The sequence below is a fragment of the Argentina silus genome (genome assembly GCF_951799395.1).
Source record: "Argentina silus genome assembly, chromosome: 14".
Classification (NCBI taxonomy): domain Eukaryota; kingdom Metazoa; phylum Chordata; class Actinopteri; order Argentiniformes; family Argentinidae; genus Argentina; species Argentina silus.
This window is the reverse complement of record NC_139668.1, coordinates 10,724,450-10,737,024: the sequence shown is the minus strand read 5'-3', so window position 1 is coordinate 10,737,024 and position 12,575 is coordinate 10,724,450. Positions and strand designations below refer to the sequence as shown.

The 12,575-nt window shown below is 44.4% G+C and overlaps 2 protein-coding genes across 3 annotated transcripts; both read left to right on the top strand.

The window, feature by feature from the left end:
• The first annotated feature begins 1,301 nt into the window (after window positions 1-1,301).
• On the top strand, window positions 1,302-6,973 carry tuba8l2 (tubulin, alpha 8 like 2). Its single transcript, XM_083684549.1, has 4 exons — window positions 1,302-1,403; window positions 4,710-4,932; window positions 5,151-5,299; window positions 5,485-6,973. The coding sequence occupies exons 1-4, from the start codon at window positions 1,401-1,403 to the stop codon at window positions 6,457-6,459; spliced, it is 1,350 nt and encodes a 449-aa protein (XP_083540675.1). The 5' UTR covers window positions 1,302-1,400; the 3' UTR covers window positions 6,460-6,973.
• A 795-nt stretch (window positions 6,974-7,768) lies between these two features.
• Window positions 7,769-12,438, top strand: stk16 (serine/threonine kinase 16). Of its 2 annotated transcripts, none has more exons than XM_083684510.1 (8): window positions 7,769-7,819; window positions 8,378-8,500; window positions 8,760-8,979; window positions 9,129-9,262; window positions 9,364-9,484; window positions 9,833-9,928; window positions 10,183-10,304; window positions 10,713-12,438. In XM_083684510.1, exons 2-8 carry the CDS (start codon window positions 8,415-8,417, stop codon window positions 10,849-10,851), a joined length of 918 nt encoding a protein of 305 aa, XP_083540636.1. In that variant the 5' UTR covers window positions 7,769-7,819; window positions 8,378-8,414; the 3' UTR covers window positions 10,852-12,438. The 2 variants fall into 2 exon arrangements, with proteins under 2 accessions (XP_083540636.1, XP_083540637.1); XM_083684511.1 differs by having other exon boundaries at window positions 7,802-7,849.
• The last annotated feature ends 137 nt before the right edge of the window (window positions 12,439-12,575 follow it).

Sequence of the window (12,575 nt, the reverse complement as noted above, 5' to 3'; positions counted from 1 at the left end):
GGCACTTTTTGTCATGTGAATTATTATTTACGAATCACTTCTGTCCCGTACACTCAGGACAGAGTAAATACAGCGCGATGATCTCCATTGAGCCAGTCAGAACGTCATAGAATTGCTGGACGTGTTGCGTGTCGTCTCCAGCAATGGGGCTGTCAGGGTTAACCTGGAACTGGAAATGGATGATATTAGTGTTCAGTGATATTCGGATATCATAAACTTGGTCAAATGGTCAGAATTGCATTGTAGTTTCGAAAGTTGTGTTGTTTTGTGTCAGCGTAAACTCGTGCGTAAAACAATCACACCGTCGCTCTCCATGTGCGTAGATTGATGGGGACTGCATTAGTGATGTTCGTTCTTACTTTTGAATAGTCTAGACGAGATAGGGAGGGGTTGGAGTCCACATGGGCCCTCACGGGCGCACTTAGGATGCTGACAGATGACGAGGCATTTTGCGGACTCTTCGGTTTGGATGGCAACCGCCCCCGTCGACCCTTTAAACTGGCAGTCCTAACGACTGAATAATAAAGAAAAACAAATGGATTTGATGGTGAATAATCATTTTATCTAGGCCTATACACCATTTAGTACAGCTACTAATCTGATTTGTGATCTGGTTGTGGTTTGCCAGAATTCTGGGCCTGTGATTCTTTGTATGCTGCAGTTTTCCTAGCGTAGCCATACAAACTGTATGGCCTTTCCCTAGCACGCTAGCATGCTCAGAGCTGAATCACGAGTGTGGCGATCAGACTACTAGGTGCGGTGATCAGACGAATAAAGGGACTGTCCTATGGCAAAGAACCTTGACACATGTGGTCTTATTTTCAGTGGGCATCGCAGTCCGCCAATACGGAAGTGTAGACTAATTAATATTGATTATATTCATGTACGTGAGCCAGTCAGTATGCCCCAAGGCGAGAGTAATATGAATATTCATGACCGATTGACGCAGTGCGCATGTGCACACAGGCCCAACTCTGATAGAAAGGTTTTTTTTCTCAAAGCAAGCGACATGACATACTTCCTAACTCATAGCAGTACCTACTTAACAACCTATGCATCATTAAAGTGGAGGTCGCTTAGCTAAGCACAACGTTATTAATGAACAATACATCTTTTTCTTGACTATCCCATTGCCTTCCCGTAAATAAAGAAAACACACGGTTTTGACTGCATAGCGTGACATTTCAAAGGGAAGAAGGGGCGGAGTTGGTTCTCTCGCTTCGCGTAGTTCTCTCCGCCTATAAGCTCCACCTCCGCCATACGCAGTATAAAAACAAATCGCTGCGATTCGCAGTTGCGACATACTCACGGAGACCTCATTATAGGTGCACTGTGAGACGGTATAGAAGAAAAATATATTTTACTTATTCTTCGGAAAGGCAAACAAACACAAAGACAAAATGGTGAGTGATTTCCTTTTCAAACATTGCCTTTTGTACCCCGGTGTAACAATGTAAATTTCTGGAGTAAAACAAATAGGCCTACCATGTTTTTCCATATTCAATATTATCATACATACAGATAAGGCTTATTATTTACTTTAGTAATGAAATACGACTTCGCTTGGACTCAATTGCATGTGTAGTGAAGTAAATAGCTCCTCTAATATAGTAATGCGTCACGATGCAGTATCCATTTTGCTGCGGCGCTCAAGAGAAGCGCGCCGTTTTGCCATTCAAGAGTCGTTTACAAGTGGCGCAGCAGATAAAGCTATTTCTAAGGTGTGGTGTACTATTAACCTAAATCACACCTGAATTCTCATATTTCATCTAATGCTGTAGGCTTCCACAGTCGCATGTGTTGTACATGAATAACATTTTAGGTAAAATCTTAACCAGTCATGGTTAAGCTTCCAAGGATTTGAATGGTTTAAAAAGTGGAAACCATTTCCTGCGCGGTAGCAGTGGGTCCAGTGTGGTTATGGGTGTGTTTATTTGCTTTGCTGGTTTGAAATGCTGATGTGGCTCCCTCAAATTCGTGTGTAGTGACTAGTCAGTTAACCTTGCACAACTAGTCATAAAATGGATGTCTGCCATAACATTTACTTAAAAGTATTTTAGGCTGAAATATTAATGAAATGATTTGATTATCAAATCTGCCCTTAAATAAGACAATGGTATCTCAAATCAGCCAAATGGTGCACTTTAGCCCTGATAGCAACCCTTTCCCTAATCTGTAAGTAGTTGGGACAAACTACAGGATCAACATATCTGAAAAAAGAACAGGGTGCCCTGTATGAGCCAGAGGGTAGCTTCTGTACTCCCTGATGAGGAAAAGAGTCTTACTTCGTAATCCAGAATTCATGTACTAGCATGTTGTTTAGCCCATGAGCCCATAATATGGGTCTTAAAAGTCCTTCCATGTGCTATATATTACCTTGGCCCCAATCCATTTGCGCATGACTAAAGGTAACAATGGGGGAGTTTGATGCCTGGAGTTGAATTTAAATGTTGGGAATGGTGAGATTAGGGACCATTTGTTTAGGTGTAAATTCCAGGCCCATATGTTTCCGGCATTACACAGGCCTCTCTTAGTACTGCTTACCGCCCCATGTGGGCCAAAACAGGAAGCTAGCTGCAAGGAGGGGGGTTGCCGACTACTAGCCTCAGAGTTCATGCATTACAAGCAGTTAATCAGCGTTTCACAATCCAACAGCCATTTTGGTTCCAAGTGTTTCGACCAGCTTCGTCGGTTGTTGAACCATCAGTTTATTTGAACACATGACGACAGCCATATCACTGGAACCTGAATTCTGAAGACACAGGAAGTGGCAGACCCCTCCCCCTCACACTGAGACTGTTAGCTTCGCCTCTGTCTTGTAACCGTTAACAAAGATGGTGTGTTGCACCATCAGCAAACAGTCACAGGATTTTACAATTATACATTATATAAGGCTCTCATAAAGGTTCCAGTGATGGACATTCCCATAACAATTCCCATAAGAGTCAGTGTGTGCAACCCCTAAAACAATAAATAAATCTTGGTCCAGTACATTATTTTAAGGACACACCCCTGATGGCATACAGACAGCGGCCCATTGGCTGTCAGAATTTTGCTCATCAGTTTAATTTCCACATATCTCTCAAGGGTGCACTCCCCTAAATTAACTGTGATTATTATATTTATTATTATATGGGTCATGCAGAGGCCTTTTTTTCATTTGTGATTTTGAGTAGGCATAAACCCAATGTTGGTGAATTACTGCCACCTGCTGTGCTGGATTTCCCAGCTCATAGGTAGCAAAGTAGGCCTGTGTATGACATTCTAATTTCAAAGACAGTCCTGCTCAACCTACCCCAGTATTAACAGTTCTGCTTCATTCAGGTTAGAATGCAAATAAAAATGTAATGGAGTGTATGGTGTTAAGATTATTTTGTGGTGCCAACATGGAGTATATAACATGACTGCTGTGCCTACACAAAGATGGCAGTGGGGTAGAATGGGGGTTGGAGAAAGTCTGTATGCGTGTTCACACTGCATAGAGGGGGGTCGAGTGATTGACGCCTCCCCTTGAAATAGCTGGCTGCCATGCCCAAACTAGGCACTCCCACATCCCCGTGCATTCTCATTACCCCCTCCCCTCTCTCTCTACTACCCTCCCCTGGCCAAACTACACAGGGGATAAGTAAAAGCTGTGTAAAGTGCTCCCCCAGTCTAATTTAGTTTGGAAATAATAACAAGCAAAAACCTATGGAAGGGTGTAGAAACATGCAGTAGTTTTCCGAAGTAGACCGATGCATATTTTTGGAGAAAGGCCTGAGAACCACAAAGGCCTCATTCATTGTAGCGAGTTGTTGCTGTACTGCTTCACCATCAAATCACACATTAATTTAAAAAAAATAAAAAAAAATAAAAATAGGCGAATCCTTAGTTTCCCCCTCTCGTTATGTCTGTGTATTACAAACCAGTTTTTCAAACAGGACAGACAGGTGTTGTGAGTCAACCAATTCTGTCTCTGGCGTGGTGCTATTTGAAAATGATGAGCCAGCGCCCTAACTTGTTGTTCTCCTCTCCACTCATCCATCCACACTTTTGTTTAACTCACAGCGAACTAGAAATGCCTCAATAGGGTGTGGAAGAAGTCTGTTGGCCCTGGTCCAGACCTGCCAGAGCCCCCTCTTGCATTTTCTCTTACTCATCAACTTAGTGTGAGATTATAGGTCTACGTGTAGTGTATAGGGGGTGAGGTTAGGTGAAACTCTTGAGTCACATGGGGGGGGTGTTGCCCAGGTGGTCACAGAAGCACTTTCAGCTGTACTGTTCCTGGTGTTGTGCTATTTTAGATCTGTTATAACAGGACAGATGATCCACATCTATGGATGATTACAGAGGTGGCAAGTCATGCTAGGAAAAACTGGTCACAGTCCTATTTTAACACACAAATCAGGTCAGGATGTAAATATACGCAATGTCTTGATGACTTGCCCGGAATGCCGACAGTATGTGTTCCACCATGCAAGCACACGCGGCCAGCTGTTGAGGCACTCACCAGTCATTTGTCAGTCCGGTATGATTGACAGGCTGCCTGGTGGGTGGTTGTGTGTTTTTTCTCTGCAAGGGTGGTGTACTGCCACTTGCTGGAGAAAAGCTGTATTCATGGAAATACATAGTCATTTAAAGATAGAGTGGAACTGATCACATATGTAACAAATGTTGGTTGAAGTGAATCACACATGAATAACCCTTCTTTCCTCTGTCTTTCTCTCCAGCGTGAGTGTATCTCTGTTCACGTTGGCCAGGCTGGTGTCCAGATGGGCAACACCTGCTGGGAGCTGTACTGTCTGGAGCATGGTATCCAGCCTGACGGCTCCATGCCCGACCACAAGTGTGTGGGCAGTGGCGACGACTCCTTCACCACCTTCTTCAGTGATACTGGCGCTGGCAAATACGTCCCACGTGCCATCTTCGTTGATCTGGAACCCACAGTCATTGGTGAGTTTGTATGTGGGGAAATGGAAACACCCACTTTGTTTAGATTTTTGACAAAGAAAATTGCACCATTAGAACATGGAAAAACGACCTTGCAGTAGTTTTTGGGGCATCAATGATGAGGCATCCGAAAGAAAGAAGAGGGCATCACCAATTGGTTACCGTTGTCCTATTTGGCTGGTGAGCATGCTTACCCATGATTGTTTGTTTCTTCCACACAGATGAGGTGCGTACAGGTACCTACCGCCAGCTGTTCCACCCTGAGCAGCTGATCTCAGGAAAGGAGGACGCTGCCAATAACTATGCTCGTGGGCACTACACCATTGGAAAGGAGATAATCGACTCTGTACTAGACAGGATCCGCAAACTGGTAAGGGAAACCATTAGAGATTTGGTTGATAACGGGTTTATGTCTTGGCACTGATCATGGCTTTGGATACATGTTTGAGACGATGGTGATTTGACCTTGGGTTAAGAGTGAAGCTAGCCTACATGTGCTTTACAAAAGCCTGCACCTCCCTTCTGAAAGGTAACATGTTTTTTTCTGTCTCTTAGGCTGACCAGTGCACAGGGCTCCAAGGTTTCTTAGTCTTCCACAGTTTTGGTGGTGGCACTGGCTCTGGGTTCACCTCCCTGCTGATGGAGCGCCTCTCAGTGGACTTTGGGAAGAAGTCCAAGCTGGAGTTTGCCATCTACCCTGCTCCCCAGGTGTCTACTGCTGTGGTGGAGCCCTACAACTCTATCTTGACCACCCATACCACCCTAGAGCACTCTGACTGTGCCTTCATGGTTGATAATGAGGCCATCTATGATATCTGCCGCAGGAACCTTGACATTGAGCGTCCGTCATACACAAACCTCAATCGCCTCATCAGCCAGATCGTCTCCTCCATCACTGCCTCACTACGCTTCGATGGTGCCCTAAATGTGGATCTGACTGAGTTCCAGACCAACCTAGTGCCCTACCCCCGCATCCACTTCCCCCTGGCCACCTACGCCCCCGTCATCTCTGCCGAGAAGGCTTACCACGAGCAGTTGTCAGTGGCAGAGATCACAAACTCCTGCTTCGAACCAGCCAACCAGATGGTGAAGTGCGACCCACGCCATGGCAAGTACATGGCCTGCTGTCTGCTGTACCGTGGTGACGTTGTGCCCAAGGATGTCAACGTTGCTATCGGTAACATCAAGACCAAGAGGAGCATCCAGTTTGTGGACTGGTGCCCCACAGGCTTCAAGGTCGGTATCAACTACCAACCACCCACCGTGGTGCCAGGGGGAGACCTGGCCAAGGTCCAGAGGGCTGTGTGCATGCTGAGTAACACCACAGCCATCGCTGAGGCCTGGGCACGTCTGGACCACAAGTTTGACCTGATGTACGCCAAGCGGGCCTTCGTGCACTGGTATGTTGGTGAGGGCATGGAGGAGGGTGAGTTCTCCGAGGCCAGGGAAGACATGGCCGCCTTGGAGAAGGACTACGAAGAGGTGGGCCTTGACTCATTTGAAGAGGAAGAGGAAGGAGAGGAGTATTAGAAGAAATCGACAAAGGAGGGATGGGTCCTCTGATGGCTAACATATTACTGAGAGATAGAACTGCCTTTACTTGACCATGATGGAGGGAGGAATTGTAATTCTGTATGCCAATGTTTTCCTCACCAAAGAAACAGCATTCATGTTTGACTAACTTTTCCAAGAGGGTTGGCTATGGCACCATACTTGGCCTTGATGATAAAAGCTGTCACCATGAAAATGTTTTCTTCGTTGACGACTGTTCAGATCTGTCCTAAACACTAAAGTTACTGCCAAACAAAAAATTGGTTGGCTAATCTCTGATTTGACCTTAATTAATGTGATATCTCCAACTTTGAGAGCTATTTTGCATTATTTGCTAAAATACAGTTTGTTCTTTTTATCACAATTGATTTTTATTTTACTCTTTATCCATGTCTGTGTACTTTGTTGCCACAGCACAATGTATTATTAAAGACTGTATCAGGTTACTGTTGTCTGACACCCCTCCTTTGTAAATAAAGTTGTTTTCTCAGTTCATGAAGTGTTACTCTTATCTGAATATTTCATACTTAAGAAATCAACAAGCTGCTACATAATCATGTTTCCTTATAATTTTGTCATGCCAACCACTGATTGCCTACTCAATAAAGGTTTTGGCACACCTGAGAGAGTCTCTTGCAGAAGATGAGTAAGGGGAAACAGCCTAGGAAAAATACAGGGACTCCATTCCACTGTCTCTGCTTCACCATGGACATTGGAGTGCAAGTGCAGTGTTGAACTTAATGAATGTCAGTTTGCAAGGAGAGAATGGGAATCCTATTTTTCTTTTTCAACCACTGATACTCAAGACATCTGTCAAAGATTACACACGCTTATGAGGACCTCTAAACTCTTTTTTGAGTAGTGTCCTGCCTGAAATTCACATGCATAGAAATGCCATTAAATAAGATGCGGTAAAATTATGGCCTCCGTGCACGGTGCATCTCAATAGTCCAAAGGCTTCCTCCTGACACATCTGACAGTTTGAGGGATATTTATTTAAGGTCACTGGAATAAGGAAACAAAAAGAGGAAGCAACCTTTGACTGGAGATACAATTCAATTACACAACCCACCTCATAAAGTGGTAAGTATGCAAGGTGTTATTATTATAATTGGTACATAGTGTCCTGACATGTATAATTCATGCCTGGAGTTTTTTCTGGATATGGTCATTGACTGAAAATAAGGATAGGTTACTTAGATCTGGCCTAAATAATTCAATGCTAAGGAGTAAGACACCAATGGGTTAATTCGCAGCCTACGTCACTATTACGTTTTTCATGTACACGGAAGTAATCAACACAAGAGGAAAATCAGTCAGAAAGGACAGACAGAACCAGGTTATTTCAATTTCACCTATTTTTAAAAACGTATGTATACATCTCAATCTAGCATTTTAACAAGACGCATGTCCATGTTTAGATCTCCTTTCTCTCGGATATCGGCCAACCGGCTTTGTACTCGCTTCTGTGTGCCACGTTACCCGATAAAAAAGAGGCACGCTCACTTTAGGTGGGGTTATTGATAAAATGTAAGGTGATCAAGCCAGTTGCATTTAAGTAAAGCTGATTGTTCACCAGCAAGACTATCATCCCGTAGCCACAGCCACAGCCACACCTGTGCGCCACCATTACCTGGGCGTCTAGCACAGTACGGTGCATACGCAGTCGTTATGAATTAGTGAATTTAGTTAGTCCAGTTAATCCTCAATTACTATGAAAAATCTCCAAATGACTATCAAATACATTAAAGTAGCATGTTGTGCTCTACTACACAAATCTCTCTCCATCCCAAATCCACCCCACCCCCCACCCCTACCCCCGCTCTCTAAATTAAACTAAATCAACTGTTTTTTTCTATCTCATTCCTCCCCTCCTTTAACCCCCCCCCCCTCTCAGTCAGTCTGTGTGTGTGTTGAGCGATGCCCCAGAGAGGATGGGTCAGACGCTGTGTATCTGCTCCCGTGGTTCCATCACCATTGACAACAAGAGATACTACTTCATTCAGAAACTCGATGAAGGGTAAGACATGACTTCCTTTAGATACTCCTACAGTCCTCATATGATGGAGCGTGGGGTATGTGTATTACACGTATCTAAATGAGATAAAAGGTCCTGATGCAGAGGTGGGGGTGTATCAGGTTTTAATCTTTCTCCATCTCCCCTGCCTTTCATTCCTCCTTCTCCGTCTCTTTTCCACTCCCCTATCTCTCAACCCTCTTTCTCTCTCCCATCTTCTCTGGCTCCCCCCTTACATCCCCCCTCTCAACCCCACTGCCAGTGGGTTTAGTTATGTGGACCTTGTGGAGGGCGTGCAGGACGGGCGTTTCTACGCCCTGAAGCGTATCTTGTGCCACGACCGCGAGGGGCGCCAGGAGGCCCAGACGGAGATGGAGATGCACCGGCTCTTCAGCCACCCCAACGTCTTGGGCCTGACTGGACACACCTTTGTGGAGCGCGGAGGAAAGAGTGAGGCCTGGCTACTGCTGCCCTACGTCAGCGTGAGTCATCAAAAACAGTTTTGGCTTACATATTGGTAATGCAGTGGAGAGGAAACTCGTAATCACATACCATTTCCTTTGTGTGTGTGTGTGTGTGTGTGTGTGTGTGTGTGTGTGTGTGTGTGTGTGTCTGTACACTCCTACTACAGAAGGGCAGCCTGTGGTCTGTACTGGAGAAGCTGAGGGACAAGGGCAGCTTCATGGCAGAGAGACGAATCCTGCACATCCTACACGGCATCTGCTCTGGGCTGAAGGTGATCCATGACAAAGGCTACGCACACAGGTACAGGCCTTATGTGTTATGTAGAGCTTTGAAAAAGGTAAAAAAAAGAAAAGAAAATAGAGTTTCCATTTTCTTCCCCCCTCACTCCTTTTGTCTCTCAGAGATCTGAAGCCAACAAATGTTCTCCTTGAAGAGGACGATCGACCGCTCTTGATGGACCTGGGTTCTATGAACCGGGCCAGGGTGGAGGTCAGGGGCACCAGAGAGGCCATGACTGTACAGGTGAGACCCAGTCCTGCTAACCATGGAAAGTTTGCAGTGCTGTTATATTTGGACAGAATATCTTTTGAATTACTCTATTGCTAAATCCCAAATGTACCCCTAGCCCCTACCTGCTATGCACTGTAAGAGATTTGAGAGGATTAGACAAACCAATCCAAACTGGAATAAGCAATATGGTATTTAGCTCAATCTTGCCCTCTGATTTGCCAGGTGGCATTTTCACCATCTTGATTTCACCTAGCCAATCCAGAGATCAATCAAGTGTATAAGGGGTACAGGCTATGCGTCTTGGGCATATGTGATTCTCAAATTGTCCACAATGATTTCATTTCTCTGTGTGTTTGTCAGGACTGGGCAGCTCAGAGATGTACCATCTCATACCGAGCCCCTGAGCTCTTTAACGTGGAGAGCCACTGCATCATCGACGAACGCACCGACATCTGGGTAACCCCCCCCACCCCACCATCACTTTTAGTTGGGTCCATGAAAGCTTACGGTATTACAGACAGATTACATGGTTATTGGATGCATTTTTCACATGGACCAGTTTTGACGAGAGTAGAGATTTGAGTTTGGACTCTTGCTCCATAGTTAGATGTAGGGTTAAGTGTGTTCATGCCTGTTGAAAGTTTATGTAATGAAATGTTTGTTATATCTCTTATCTCGCTCCCCCTCTCCTCCCCTCTCCCTCCCTCCAGTCCCTGGGTTGTGTGTTGTACAGTATGATGATGCTGGAGGGGCCCTATGACCTGATTTTCCAGAAGGGGGACAGTGTGGCACTCGCTGTCCAGAACCCTGTCACCATCCCCCAGCCCTGCAGGTCAGTCCCCATGGCTAGCTGTCCTTAAGGCTAGCTGTACTCTATTCCAGCTGTCCTTAAGGCTAACTTTACTCAATGCTAGTTTTCCAAAAGGCTAGCTGTACCCTATGCTAGCTGTTCCCTATGGCTAATTATATCTTGTCTAGCTGTCCTTAAAGCTAGCTGTACCCTATACTAGCTGTCCTTAAGGCTAGCTGTACCCTATGGCTAATTGTGTCATGGCTAGCTGTCCCCAAAGGTAGCTTTTCCCCAAACATAGCTAGCTACATATTTGCAAAGTCATTTCTATCATGGACTTCATGGAAGCATCTTGGAATCCTGAAATTTACTCAATCAAAATGGAAGCATGACTAAGCCCCAATGACTGGTCCTGAAAATGTGGATGTGTTTTATTTTTATTTTCTCCAGTTACACTGAAGGCCTGCAGATGCTGCTGAGCTCCATCATGGTGTCCAACCCTCAGGAGCGACCTGACATCAACTGGATTCTGGACCAGATCCAAGACTTGCAGAGCTGCAGCCCCAACACCCAGGCAAACATGGTATGATGGTCTCTCTCTGGCCTGGTTCAGTAGACCTACAGGGGTTGTTTCTGAACTGGGGCACTTCTTTCCCCTCACCTCTGAACACTGAACTTTGAAGTTTTGAGCTCTGGACTATAATTGTCATGGTGACACTGGGTTCATTGCCTCACTACCCACCGCCACCATAAGCTCAGGGGTACCCCCATGCTCCCCCCTCACCTGCTATGCTGCAATTGAACACACAAAGAGACACCATCATTGTCATGGTCACCCTTAGGCATATGTCATTCTCGCTCCTACACAGTGACATGTCAGTCAATTCCGCACGGAGCTGTTCTTGTGTAAATTCATGATACGTGAGTGGACATCATTTGAAGACTGCAAGTGGCAGACCGCATGGGTTATACTAAGACACTGCAGGAGAAGGGGGAGTGCACAGGGCCATGAAAAGGAATTTGGAACCTTGTGGACATTGTGGAAATTCCAGACGGTTGCCATAGAAACGGCAATGGACATTGCACGTAACGGACTCTGGCCTCCAAGCTTCAGAACTGATGCTGGTTAAGCTTTAAAGAGGTTTTAGTCATAGGCTAGTTATCACGATTTGTTGTTGGCATATCAGAAACGTGTTTGAAGTCCACCTTAATTGTATCTCCACTGTATTTTGTTATTTGAAGTCACATAATAAGATTGCAAGTATTTCCTGTTCCTAACAATTACATTTGTACGCCTTATTGCCTGTATGTATCTTTGATTGACTCACCAGGTTTTGTTTGCAAACATGTCGCTTTGGTTCACTCTCAGGTTTTTCATAGTTTAACACAATTGCTTAATTTAAGGAACTTTAAAATCGAAGGGTTGATTTTTAAAATCATTATTTCGAATGTGCATCTATATAAAGAGAAATGGTATGTATAATTTATGGTACATGAATCATTTGCTTATGAAGTAGGAATGTGTGTATTGATAATGTAAATCAAAATTGTGGAGAATGTTGCTATCCATGTTTTGTTCATGTTTTGTTTGTCAGTTTTGACTGCAAAGTCAGCAAAGGTCAACATTTTTTCCTTGGACATGTTTAAATCCATGTGTTTTAATTCAAGCTATTATTTAAATGTCTTGCTACGCGTCTTCAATTACTTTTGAAATGCATTCTTCCCTCTCTAATTATTTTGGTAATCACTGATCTGGAGTGATGGATTTGATGAAAGTAACATAGTTGTAACATTGCTTTCACCTATGCAATCATGTTAGATCAGTGATTACTTCACAGAAGGTAGGAAGGAAGGTTGCTTTAAAAAAAAAAAAAAAAAGGGAACACAGCCTGACAGTGTAAGGGTGCCCTGTGACTTTTATTCCACTAGGGGGAGATGCTCCCTCTCAAAATGGTTAAAGCTGAGTGCTGAGTTGAGGTACAGAGTCTCAAAATGTGATTGTGAATGTTAGAAAAAAAACTCTTCTCTGACCAATACATGGAAATAAAAAGGTACATATATGCAATATGCTTCAGTAATGGCCATCTCTATTCCCATGCCTATTACACATGCACCCTGGTTTAAAGGGATTTAACAGGAAAGCGGTCACCCCGCCATTTTTTTGGTAAACACCTGAAGGATGGGGCTGGGGAAATGTAACCACTCTCAAATTCATAGATTGAGCTATGGATGCACGGACTGACCGTCCATGAGACCATGTTTTGAAGTTATACAGTGTTTGTGTAATTGGATTAAAACAATCTTATATTATGG